The 13,053-nt window shown below is 36.3% G+C and overlaps 1 protein-coding gene across 1 annotated transcript; it reads left to right on the top strand.

Annotated features, from left to right (window-relative positions):
• The first annotated feature begins 1,669 nt into the window (after window positions 1-1,669).
• On the top strand, window positions 1,670-5,139 carry LOC137718439 (receptor-like protein kinase 7). Its single transcript, XM_068457989.2, has 2 exons — window positions 1,670-4,512; window positions 4,603-5,139. Exons 1-2 carry the CDS (start codon window positions 1,947-1,949, stop codon window positions 4,998-5,000), a joined length of 2,964 nt encoding a protein of 987 aa, XP_068314090.2. The 5' UTR covers window positions 1,670-1,946; the 3' UTR covers window positions 5,001-5,139.
• Window positions 5,140-13,053: the final 7,914 nt, after the last annotated feature.

Genomic DNA, 13,053 nt, shown 5'->3' with positions numbered 1-13,053 from the left:
GGGCCACAGCTCATATCAGATGGCTCATGATCAAGATCTTCCTTTCCAACAACTTTTTTCTTTTGGGAAACTTCAACTGTACGAATTTTTTTTATTAATAACGAAAAAAGAAGTTAAACCTAATTAGAGGGGACATAAACCTTATCTATAAAATAAAGATAATTAAAAAAAAAAAAAAAAAAAGGAAGGGGGAATTATAAATCTTACCCCTCTAGAAACGAAAACAAGAAGGATACAAATAAAAGAGGAGGGGAAAGGGACATGAAACCCAACCCTTTTAAAACGAAACTTAAAGGTCTAAACCTACAAAACAAGTCGAACAACACCACAAAGTTAGGAGAAGAAAAAAAAAAAAAGAAAAAAAGTGAGGCAAACCTAAATGCGAGATGCATATTGATTTGAGAAGTGATATCCATGCAAGCCAATATAGTCTGAAAACAAAACAACACGAGCTGCTGGCGGAGGAGAATCATGTCATGTTAAAGTTGGAGAAAATAAGCCCATGTTAGCAAAATTATACACAACAAAATTTCCTTTGCGATAGATGTGCAATGCACTTAAAGTCATTTTTCAAATGCGGTCCAAAAAAATAGACCAGACTATATTATTCATATAAATAACTAAAAGTGTAACCGATCAGACAAAAATTACAAATAGGAATATCCCCAATAATTAAGAAGAAGATAATAATAATAATAATAAAACCACCACAAGACCCTTTTTTTTTTTCTTTTGTTTTTGGCCACGCCACATTAAATAATGCGGTTGAGAGACTACCACCAACAGACAATGCGAATAAAATACATACTTATTATACGAAATACAGATGAGCCTAGGGAAGCAGACTGCTACCAATTAATTTTACATATTCGTGCCAAACCGACCTTGATTAAAAAGGGGTTTACTTGTTAAAACAAAGCTCCTTCTCACACTTTTATATGAAAATAATTGTATTTTCGACAGATAGAATTCTCGTTAGCTGGGTTTATAGAAAAGAAAACTAATGAAAATAATTTGAAAATTTTGAATTTTAACGATAAAGACAAAATAAAAGATAAAGTGAATAGTACCATAATTGACTTTTTAGTGTAAAAATATGGTTTTTCGTTAAAATGAACAATATCAGAAGCTTTTTGTTAAAGCTCCCTTTTTAGAATAACTAAAACTATATCGGACAAAAACAGAGAGTTTATGTTAGGACAGTTATATAACCATTTCGTTTTAGTTTTTTATTTTTATTTTTTTTGAAAATGAAAAACTTATTTAGTAACTATTTTTAGTTTCAGTTTTAAAAAAAATGAAAAATGAAAACTAAAACCTGAAAAAAAAAAGGTTATTAAACAATCCCTTAAAGTGTTTAATAGCGTTTATGCTTTAAAAAGTTTGTTGTTTATTGTTGGCTGTGTTAGTAAGGTCATAGGCTTGTGTGTTGCCCCACCGAGATTTGAGTTTCACTCCTTGTAGTTCTCGTTAATGCGCGATTAGTAAATTCCTATGTAAATTCATACGGTGGCAGCTGATAGTTAGGTGTCACGCGTAAGTCTTTTCGGCTTGAGGTTGTGGGTATACCCTAATGTTGGTGGTGAGGTAGTCAATCTCCTCTTAAACTTTCAAATAACACAAGTTAAGAATGTACCTAGACGTGCATTTTTGAATGGAAGTGTTTTACCACGCAAGTTAAGAATACGTGAGCATTTCCAATTGGTCAAATAGTTGCTCTCCAAATTTTGCAAAAATGTGAACGCTTTAGAAGCTTCCTAGTTCCTACATCTAATTTGGTCACATGCACAATTTGGAACATAATCCACAACCAGTGGGTAAATAGTTACAACCACTCAATCATCTCATAGGTTCAAAATGGCGCTCCTTAGACTCTCACTTCCACCCTTCCCTCTTCAAAAATCCCCGCACTCCCCCAAGTCCACTTTCCCGTCGACTCCCCCAGCATGTCGTCATTGACAGACCGGAGAATAACCCATCTCCCCCTCTACCTCCTCTTCCTCCTCGTCTGCCTCCTCTCCACCGCGGCGGCCGATGAGCTTCAAATTCTTCTCAAACTAAAATCCACGTTACAAGCTTCAAACACCAACAACAACATATTCAATACATGGAACTCCACCAATTCCGTTTGCAGCTTCACCGGAATTTCCTGCAACGAAAACGGATTCGTTCGAGATATCGACCTTTCGAATCAGAACCTATCTGGGTTTCTTGCGGCGGACGCAATATGCCAGCTCAAATCGTTGGAAACACTTTCCTTGGGATTCAACTTCTTGCACGGGACAATCAAGGAGGACTTGAACAACTGCGTAAATTTGAAGTACTTGGACTTGGGCAACAATTTGTTCTCAGGATCGTTCCCCGACATATCATCCCTGTCCCGATTAGAACATCTCCATCTGAACTACAGCGGATTTTCGGGTACTTTTCCGTGGAAATCATTGGGGAACATGACGGGTTTGATTCGATTGAGCTTGGGAGACAACCCTTTTCATCAAAGCCCATTCCCAACCGAGGTGTTGAATCTCAACAAACTCATCTGGCTTTACTTGTCGAATTGCAGCCTCGGAGGTTCGATTCCGAAAGGAATCGGAAACCTCACGGAGCTTATCAACTTGGAGTTATCCTACAACAACATGATCGGAGAAATCCCATCCGAGATTACAAAGCTCACCAAGCTCTGGCAGCTCGAGCTCTACGACAACCAGTTCACCGGGACGCTTCCTTCCGGCCTAAGAAACCTCACTAACCTCGAAAACTTTGATGCCTCCGCGAACCTACTAGAAGGCGATTTGTCGGAATTGGGATTCCTGCAGAACATAGTTTCCCTTCAATTGTTCGAGAATAGTTTCTCCGGAGAAGTTCCGACGGAGTTCGGGGAATTCAAGAAGCTTGTCAATCTGTCGTTGTACAAGAACAAGCTGACCGGTCCTCTGCCTCAGAAACTTGGCTCTTGGTCCAAGATTGATTTCATCGATATCTCTGAGAATCTCCTGACGGGAAGTATTCCGCCCGATATGTGCAAGATGGGGACGATGAGAGGCTTTCTCCTGCTCCAGAACAAGTTTACCGGCGAAATTCCTGCGAATTACGCTAAGTGTTCCACATTGAAGCGGTTCAGAGTCAATATCAACTCGCTGTCCGGTGTTGTTCCTCCTGGAATTTGGGGGTTGCCGAATGCGCACATCATCGACCTTACTTCCAATCAATTCGAAGGCCCGATTACTTCTGACATTGGAAATGCGAAGATGCTTGCGAAGTTGGTCGTTAGTTACAATCAGTTATCTGGTGAGCTGCCGGATGAGATTTCCAAAGCAACATCTTTGGTGTCCATTGTTTTGAACAACAATCGGTTTTCCGGGAACCTCCCTGGAAGTATTGGTGACCTGAGGCATCTGGGAACTCTGTATTTGCAGAGCAACAGGTTCTCTGCTTCGATACCAGATTCTCTAGGAAACTGTAATTTACTGAGCGACTTAAACATGGCAGAAAACTCGCTTTCCGGTGACATCCCATCGTCTTTAGGCTCTCTCCCAACCTTGAACTCCCTGAATTTGTCACAAAATCAACTTTCGGGTGAAATCCCAAAGAGCTTAGCATCTCTAAGGCTAAGTCTTCTTGATCTATCACACAACAGGCTCACCGGCGCCATACCAGAATCTCTGTCGATTGCAGCCTACAACGGTAGCTTTTCTGGTAACTCCGGACTCTGCAGCACGGACACAAGCTCATTCCCCCAGTGTTCTTCTGGTTCTGGGATGTCCAAGGATGTCCGGACGCTAATTATTTGCTTCTCGGCTGGCTCAGCAATCCTGCTTGTGTCCCTTACATGCTTCTTGTTCTTAAAGAAGCGCGAAAAGGATGAAGACCGTTCGTTAAAGGAGGAATCTTGGGACATAAAATCTTTTCATGAGATAAGCTTCACCGAGGGTGAAATTCTTGATTCCATTAGGCAAGAGAATCTTATTGGAAAAGGGGGTTCCGGAAACGTTTACAGAGTTTTACTTGCGAATGGCAAAGATCTCGCTGTAAAGCACATATGGAACACCGATCCAAGTGACAGGAAAAGGTTCAAGAGCATGGCTCCAGTGCTTGCAAAACGCGGTGGGAAGTCGAAGGAATTTAATGCTGAGGTGCAGATGTTGAGCTCGATTAGGCATGTGAATGTGGTGAAGTTGTACTGCAGCATTACAAGCGAGGACTCAAGCTTGTTGGTGTATGAGTACATGCCGAATGGTAGCTTGTGGGATCAGCTTCATACGTGCCAAAAGATGAAGCTTGATTGGGAGACAAGGCATGAGATAGCAGTGGGAGCAGCCAAAGGGTTGGAGTATTTGCATCATGGCTTGGAGAGGCTGGTGATGCACAGGGATGTCAAGTCCAGTAACATTTTATTGGATGAGTTTTTGAAGCCGAAGATTGCAGATTTCGGGCTTGCCAAGATTGTTCAGGCCACTGCAGACAAAGACTCTACTCATGTTATTGCCGGAACACCCGGCTACATTGCTCCTGGTTAGTCAAATACTCAAGTTAAATATTTTAGTACTTTTGAGCTCATTAATTTGTTACTAATTATGGCTAATGTAATTGTTAATTATGCAGAATATGGATACACGTGCAAAGTGAATGAGAAGAGCGATGTGTACAGCTTCGGAGTGGTACTAATGGAGCTAGTGACGGGGAAAAGGCCGATAGAGCCAGAGTTCGGAGAGAACAAGGATATAGTGAGCTGGGTAAGCAGCATGCTCGGGAGTAGAGAGAGCATATTAAGTATGGTGGACTCATATATTCCAGAGCTGAACAAAGAAGAGGTTATCAAGGTTTTAAGAATTGCAATTCTCTGCACGGCTAGGGTACCGGAGTTAAGACCCTCCATGAGAAGTGTGGTTCAAATGCTTGAAGAGGCTCACGAGACATTTAAATTGCTCAAGATTGTTATCAGCAAAGATGGTGCTGCTGCTGATAAGAAAATGAAAGTAGTGAAGGGTATAGAGAACTGAAATTAATCAACACGCGGCCACGCTTCGAAAATTATTGGTCGAAGAAGCTCGATCATCGATCTCCAGTTAAACTAGTTTGACTTGGAACTATTATGTAATGTATATATGAGAGCTGAGTACTTGTAACATATTAGCCAGAGCCTGCAGATCATTGCATATGTATAAAAATATATATATATATATATATATGTATTTGTAGTTTTGCAGATGTAAAATAAGAATTTGGATCCTCTTCGGATCTTGCAATTCGGAGCCGAGGGATAGAGAAATCCAGGACATTCCAAGAGGGAGAGAGAGATCCGGACCTTGAGTTTATGAGTGGTCCAGATCTCTAGGTCTGTCGGCTCCAGACATCGAGATCCGGAGAGAATCTCAATTCATAAAATAGTAGGAGGGCTTTTTTTGTACCATTTATACGTATCTACTACTACTACTAGTTAATCCCTTTGTTCCCTTCAGGGTTTAAGCTTAATTGAAAGGAGTAGTACTGTCATTTCTAATAATTTTTCTTTTTTAGGCAATTGCAACTCATACAATATGCAAGATATGAATCAATGTAAGAGTTCGGTGAACAATAGTGTAAGATTTTACTAGGTGCAGTCGTCCATGCATGTGGGTGACTCCAATACAAGTATGGCCCCGACTGCCACTGTCCCAAGAAACTCCTCTAATGTTTGTATAGGTGTTTGGGCCCAAAATATTATTTTGGGCCGAGCTTGGAGCCGCCCACGGCCCAGTGACCATTTGGAATTTTGTCAAGGGCCGTTTAATCATCATGGGCCTGCCAGTTAGGATTGGCTGAATCCTATTGCGAGGAGGATTGGTTTAGATAAAGGTGAGGTGGTCGAAACCTAGTGCAACAAGGGGTCTTTAAGACGAAGGATGCTTGGAATTAGGGGATGAATCTAATTTGCTAAAGAGCTTGGTTCAAAGTCCTATTGGAATTAGGACTAGCCAAGACCTAATCAGATTAGGTTGAGGAGTTCTAATCCAAATATGATTCTAGCTCAGCTATAAAGGGGTTTGCTGCTATAAATAGAGGAGGGCGTGCATCATTCAAAGCCCCTCCAATTCAACTTACAAATTGCCCTGTGCAAAGCTTCTCAACAACCTTTGAGATTTTATCCTTCTCCCCTTTCTTCCCACTAACACATCTTCAGTTTGGATACAAAGCACTGTGAAGGCAACTGGCAACATCTTCAGTTCGGCATTCCGATGGCCGAACCACATTTATCATCAAGACATACATCTTTTTCGAGTATTTGTGTCTGTATAATCTGATGCCAGTTCGACGTGCTTATACTCTCGAGAATATAATCATTGTGACCGAACCCAGCGCTGACGATTTGTGAACTTTGCAGAACAAGCAACCTTATCTTCAGGCTCTAGAACCCAAAGGCTGAGACGTGTTCCTTCCTCGGGCGCAATCGCAAGACGAAGAAGTCAGCAGCGCACCCAACTCGACATCATCACATTTTACTCCCCGGTCGAGCTCTGCTGATGAGTTGGCACGCCTCGCACATAACTGAAGGACGCAGTTAGCTTATTATTTACTCAATCTGCGTGCCACGTAAGCTTGGTAGTTTTTAGATTCAACAATAGGCTACACATACAAGTGTGGGCATCATTGCAATTGGATCCAATTTTAGGTTTGCAAGGTTTAAGTTGATGTGTGGTAGCATACATGAGTAAAATCATAAGATGGAAATTCTGTCCTATATTTATTTTTTTCACGAGTGAACGGTTGAGATTTAATTAAATGAAATTTAGTTAAAGTTCAACCATCAGAAAAACTAATGAAAAGAGCTTGAAAATTTTGAATTTTAACCAAAAGGATAAAAATGTGTTGTAAGTGAATAGTATCATAAGTGACTTTTTAGAGTAAAAATGTTCTTAACGTTAAAAGTGAACAGTACCAAAAATGTTTCGTTAAGACTTCCTATTTTTTTCTCCTTTGCTGCAGAAGAGCAAATTTGAATCTTAAGAGATTCGATGGCATATTATTGGTCTCCAGCAGACTAATTGCTGTAACAAGAATATGATTTGTTTAGTGCAAATCATGGTTTGTCAACGGTTTAAAATATAATTAGGAATGCTTGTGACTGAGTCGAGCACTATTCTACTACAGCAGAAAGAAACTCACAAACAAATGGACACACACGAACGGTAGATGGAGTAGACGCCAAATTTAGGTCAACAGCTACCCACGCAAAGCTCTTACCTTTTTGTTTTCTGGCCAAGATAGGTAGCAAGCAGAGACAATCAAGCAACAATTTCATTTTAAAAAAAATCACAATTTATTAGAATAAAGATTGAAGTTATTGGCATTTAAAAAAATAATTATCATATATTCCTTTGGTATAAAATTATGAAACGAAAACTTCAGTTAAAAGATTGCGTTTGGACTGGAGTGTCAATAACATTATGCTAAATATACTAAAATAAAATATATAATACAAATAGATATATTAATAAGTTTAGTGTAGACAACTATCGTGTCGTTGAAATTTCAAAATATTCATCTTACACTCAGTGGCGGTAATGTGGTCATTATTTTCAGCGAAAAAACTTTATTGGACCATTTTGTCGAGTACCTGGTGGACACTTGTCGATTCTTGCAGACATTCGCTGAAAGCTTATGCTGACATATGTCGACAAATATTATGATTTGTAAAGGCTTGTCAAGGGTAACTACAAAAAATTATCGGATAATGTTGAAGACTGCTAAAACTTGTAAACTGAGGCATTTCATCTAACACTTGAATATGGTTTGAAGAAAATTCCTTGTAGGGTGTCTTATTAATAATTTTTGACCTACACCTCATATTCTATTGAGCTAAATTACCCTACTTCGTCATATGCCCTAAAAAAAAAAGAATAAGAGCTTGTTTGAATGTGTTTTTAAAATTACTGAAAACGCTTTTGGTGAAAATATTTTTTGAAGCAATCCTTAGTAAAAATGCTAGTAAATCCTAAAAAAAACACTTAAAGTGCTTCTTGGCAGAAGCACATCACTGATACTTTTTGTAGAAAACACTTCAAGTGTTTTTGAAACCAAAAACATTTTCTCTAAAAACACTTTGTCACTTTAAAAACACAGTTAAATGAGCCATAAACTATTGGTATCCTATTCCCTGAAAACCTTTTGGTTTAATCATATTTCTTATAGAGGTGTAATTTATGTGAGCAGGTCTCCCCTACAGTAGAAATGTGATTAGCAATGAGATTAATTAGGGCTGGTTTTATTCCCGATACCAAACTAAATACCATACACTAAATACCTAACCAGTAATGTTCGGGACATGATTTCGAAAACCGAAAATTTGATTTTCCCAAAAAAATTTCAGTTTTTCGGTACGATTCGGGACCGGTTTAGCGTCTGCAGTGTAAACAACACACTTTTCAGAACAACAAACAAATTCAATAAACCCTAATTACAACAATTTGCAGAAACCCAAACCAAAACCCGAATTTGAACAATTTGAAGAAACCCAAGTCAAAACCCTAATTCGAACATTTTGTAGAAACCCAAATCAAACAAATTTCTTACCTTTAGCCTTCAGGGAGACTCGATCGAGTGAGAGTCCAATGAGACAGTTTTATTGAAAACTCTAAAATTTCATACCCAATTTCATACTGAAAATTTCAGTATCGGTTCGATTTATTCAGTATTGTTAGTTTGGTTTTTTTTTTTTTATCGGTTGGGTTTTAGTCGGTTTTGGTATTATATGTTTTTTTTTTCCAACCCTATCGTTAACAAACGCGATTTATGCAACATTAGTCATGCCAAATTTGTGTTTTAACTTGTAAAATTATGATTAGGGACCTCACAATCTCATAGCCCCGTTGTGGGCCGCAAGTATGCCAACAGTTTAATCCACACAGTATTAGGAGTTTTTTTAATGGCATTTCCATGTCTAGTGCGGTTGGTCCATGAGGCAGGCAGGCCTGGCATCTAATATTCAAACTACAAAAGAGCAATTTTTCCCCAAAGCCCATTCTCAAATTTTCACGCCTATTATGTTAAGTCCATATACATTTCTTTTAACAACACTAGTATTTGCCTACACACTTTATATATATGAACACATTTTTTTAGAAAATGAGAAGGAGAGACGGAGAGAGAGAACGTCGGGGAGTGAAAGGTTTTTTTTTTTTTTTTTAATATTGAAGGTATTTTAACATCACCTGTAGGTGAGGCTTCAATAAAAAACAGAAAATTTTGGACCTATGAAATTACATTATTGCCCATCATTTTTTTTGTGTGATAGAAGACTAATTTGTCTTTTCACCCTCTTTTGGTTGACAAAGAGGGTTTCATTAATTAATAGAGATAAGAAAACCTAAAATAGCCAAGACTTTGTTTATACAACGAAATTCTAATTGTATGGGAGGGACAAGATTTGGTTTAAACGAAGAGCCAATCATAACTAAGTATCAGACACAACATTGACAATAAATTTTATCATCATTTATGTGAGTCGAACCCGCAACTAATTTTTTTTTCTTTTGATACAATGCTAACAAGCTATTATAATAGAAAACTTCATTTTAATCCCTATATAAGATTGTTTTTTCAATAATACCGTATGTAAGATTAAAAACTAAAAATAATCCTCCATGTCACATTTAATCTTTTTTTTTTTTAATAAATTTATTGCATTTTCAGTTTCCCTATTTACCCTTATTACTCTCTTAAAACCAATTAGAGAAACAAATATATAATTAATTTTCAAGAGTGCTTAATTAACTAGATCCATAAATAACATGTTCCTTATAACAATAACATTACCATAAACCTCCATGTGTTATTCCAATCGAAGAACCCATAAAACTTAGAAACCATTATCAAACAAAAAAAATCCAGATAAATCAGAAACCAAATTCTCATTGTATTCGGAAGAAAGAAGAAAAAAAGGGCTTTTAGATGCCATATTGATGGTGAATCCAAAGATAAATGGAAAAAAAAATACAAATAGAGAAAATGGAATGTGAAATCACAACCTCATTGACCATACCGAATTCATCAAACCTACACATAGTACCTAACCAGCTGTACCGAATGTTAGGACCCAATTGACAGTACCCAAATGAACAATTTTGTATGTAGAACAATATAGTGTACCTATATTCTCAATGCATTTTTTTTTATTTTTATAGTTTTGGATTCAATAAATTAAAAATGAATCTAGAGATAAATGAAAAGAACAATTTTGTATGTAGAGAAAATAGAATGTGAAATCACAACCTAATTGACCATACCGAATTGATTGGACCTAAACTATATAACGTACCTAATTTATCAGATCTAGTGAACTAAAACATAAAAATACAAACCGTATCAAATCTATTGGACCTAAACTATATAATGTGCTTATTTGACCGTACCGAAACTATCAGACATAAATAGTGCATTCTCCACTCAATATAAAATTTGAATAAATATAAAATAAAATAAAATAAACACAAAAATTAGGTAGTTATAGACAATAAAGATGACATTTTTTAGACAATGAAGATGGAAGTTACTTTTATGAGTGATAAGATGTAACCGTCACATTTTTCAAATTTTGATGGTGGAGGTTACATTGTAGACAATAAGGATGACATTCTTGTAACTAGGAGTAAAATATGTGGTTTTATGCCACTTAATACTACGGTTTAGTGGTATTCCTCTTCACTGGTAAGTGAGAGGTCTTAGGTTCAATTCTCACCAAGGTCGAATTTGAACCACATTATTGTTAGCACATTGTGAGGCTAAGCTCATCCCCCTCCTCTTAGTGTAGATAATAATGATTGTTAAGAAAGAAAAAAAAAAGTGGTTTTATTATTAGTGGCATGTCATGGTGTATTAAAATGAAAGGATCTTTTTCAGACATTGAAAACCTTTCAAGTTATATTTGTAAAAATCATCTTTGACAAACCCTTATCTCTAAAAGCCTCTAGTTTATGAAGTGTATTACTTTGAAAGTGTTTCCTTAACATTTCTATGTTGGAATTTAAATTGAGTATTTCAAAATACAATTCTTCAGTGGTCACTTTAATACTATTCAATTTGTTTTTAAATTCCTAATTTCAATTTTGATTTGTAAAACTGAAAAATGATGCATTATAACGTTGAGGTATAATAAATGGTTTTGAATTACAATTGATGGACTTTGAATTACAATTGTGTTGCTGCCTAATCAATCATCTTTTTAATACTCCAACGTTCTTTTGTATTTTGTCATATATACATATATATATATATATATATATATATTATATCTTTTTCCCTGGAGTAGATTTTGGCTATTGAATTTCAAATTCTTTCTTTCTTACAAATTCCACTAGTTGAAAAGAATCCCATCGTCCTCTCTTCTTTTAATTTCATGTATTCTCTAACATGCTATTATAATTTCCACGTCATATATGCTAAAGGAAAGAATTGAGTTGTTCATTCGATCCGAGTATTGTGAGTGTACGCTTACAAGGATCATAGGTTGTTGTATCTTGGAGAGTAGGGCGCCATAACCTGCTATACCGAGACATTGTCTTAGAGGGGCGAAATCTACTCTTAAGGACAGTGACTACACGCCTCAACATAAAATCTCGTTCTAATCAAGGATCGGCAAAAAGCGTTCTCTACCTATAAAGATAAGTATTTTGTTGTTAATATATTAGTTTTATCTATTTTATTATTTCAATGTGAAATAATATTTACTAATATATATTTATCTTATGATTTGTTGTGGGAGAAGTAGCATCCATATCGCCAATATTTCCAACAATCTTAAGAGTAGATTTTGGTTGCTACTTCCATCATTTGCCTATCATTGTTCTATATGTTGGTAGACGAAGTTGGAACTGAGCTATAAAAGATATGGTAATGGCATGTGATAATAATCTTATAACATGAGCCATGGTCAAGTGACACGGGGGAATTGTCATGGACCAAATGAATAAGGGGTACGTTTTTCTTATGGCCTCTCATTAGTCCGAGAGCAAAGGATCCAACCTTCGGTGAATATAAAGGATGAAATTTTGACAAGTAAGATCCAGCTTGTTACCTTATCCTCTTTGAATTTTACTGATGGCTATATCGTATTGTTTAGCAATATATAATTAATTTGATCTTGTCCGGTCTTGAGGCTAAGAGATAAAACAGTCGTTGCCCTTTAATTCGATTAATTTACTTTTTATCACGTATAGGTCTTTATATTAACTTTTTGGTTGGTGCTATATTGCCTTGCCTTCAGTTACACCAATATAATTTAATTGCACCGTTTCTTGTAGAGATTTGAATAAGGAATGTTTTTGGCATCTGATATAATTTATTTTGTATCAGTTTTGATCCAAGTGATATTAGCATGCAATTTAACTCAGCTTTAATTTTTATATAGTTTCCAATAACAACGGTTATATTTGTCTAAATTGTCCAACCTACTAGATTACATTCCAATCTTAAAAGAAAGGTTCTCAGATAACTACATATCTTTTTTATAATATTCCAATTTGTGGAGTTTTCTTCTGCACTCTACTTGTGAATTATATAACTTGAATGACATCCCAGATTTTGTAAGTTATCTCGAAGAGTCTCCTAGCTCTTGCTCTGACAACTCAGAAGTACAAGATTATATTACTTAATTTTATTATTGATTATTTCAGTCAATTACTTCTCTCAAATTCAACTTCAGTCATATGAAGAACTCCAAATAAATGAATTAATATTTTTCTTTTTCCTGTTGTGAAAGCAAGTGATTCTTATTGTGCATGAGTTGAGTTCTCTCAAAAGACTAACAACTATGTCAGCATGGAAAGTTTTTATGCAAATGAAAGTTGAAGAAAAAAAATAAGGCAAACTGGCACTAAGGGTGATGCTATTAGCTTGCCGTCGGCTATATGGAGAGTTCCAAAGGGGTTGAAGTTCATTTCTATTATGGAGTTTACAGATAAGTGACACATTATTTCAATTAGTTATCGATTTATTCTTTTTATAATTTAAAATTATTAGTAATCTATCATGTGAGAATAAGCATAGTCAATTTATTAGTAATCTATTATAATGTCAGTC

Source organism: Pyrus communis, chromosome 8, assembly GCF_041283825.1.
Source record: "Pyrus communis isolate YQ-2024b chromosome 8, ASM4128382v1, whole genome shotgun sequence".
NCBI classification, from domain to species: Eukaryota; Viridiplantae; Streptophyta; class Magnoliopsida; order Rosales; family Rosaceae; genus Pyrus; species Pyrus communis.
Note: the sequence above shows the minus strand (reverse complement) of the source record. Positions and strands in the feature narration are given on the sequence as shown.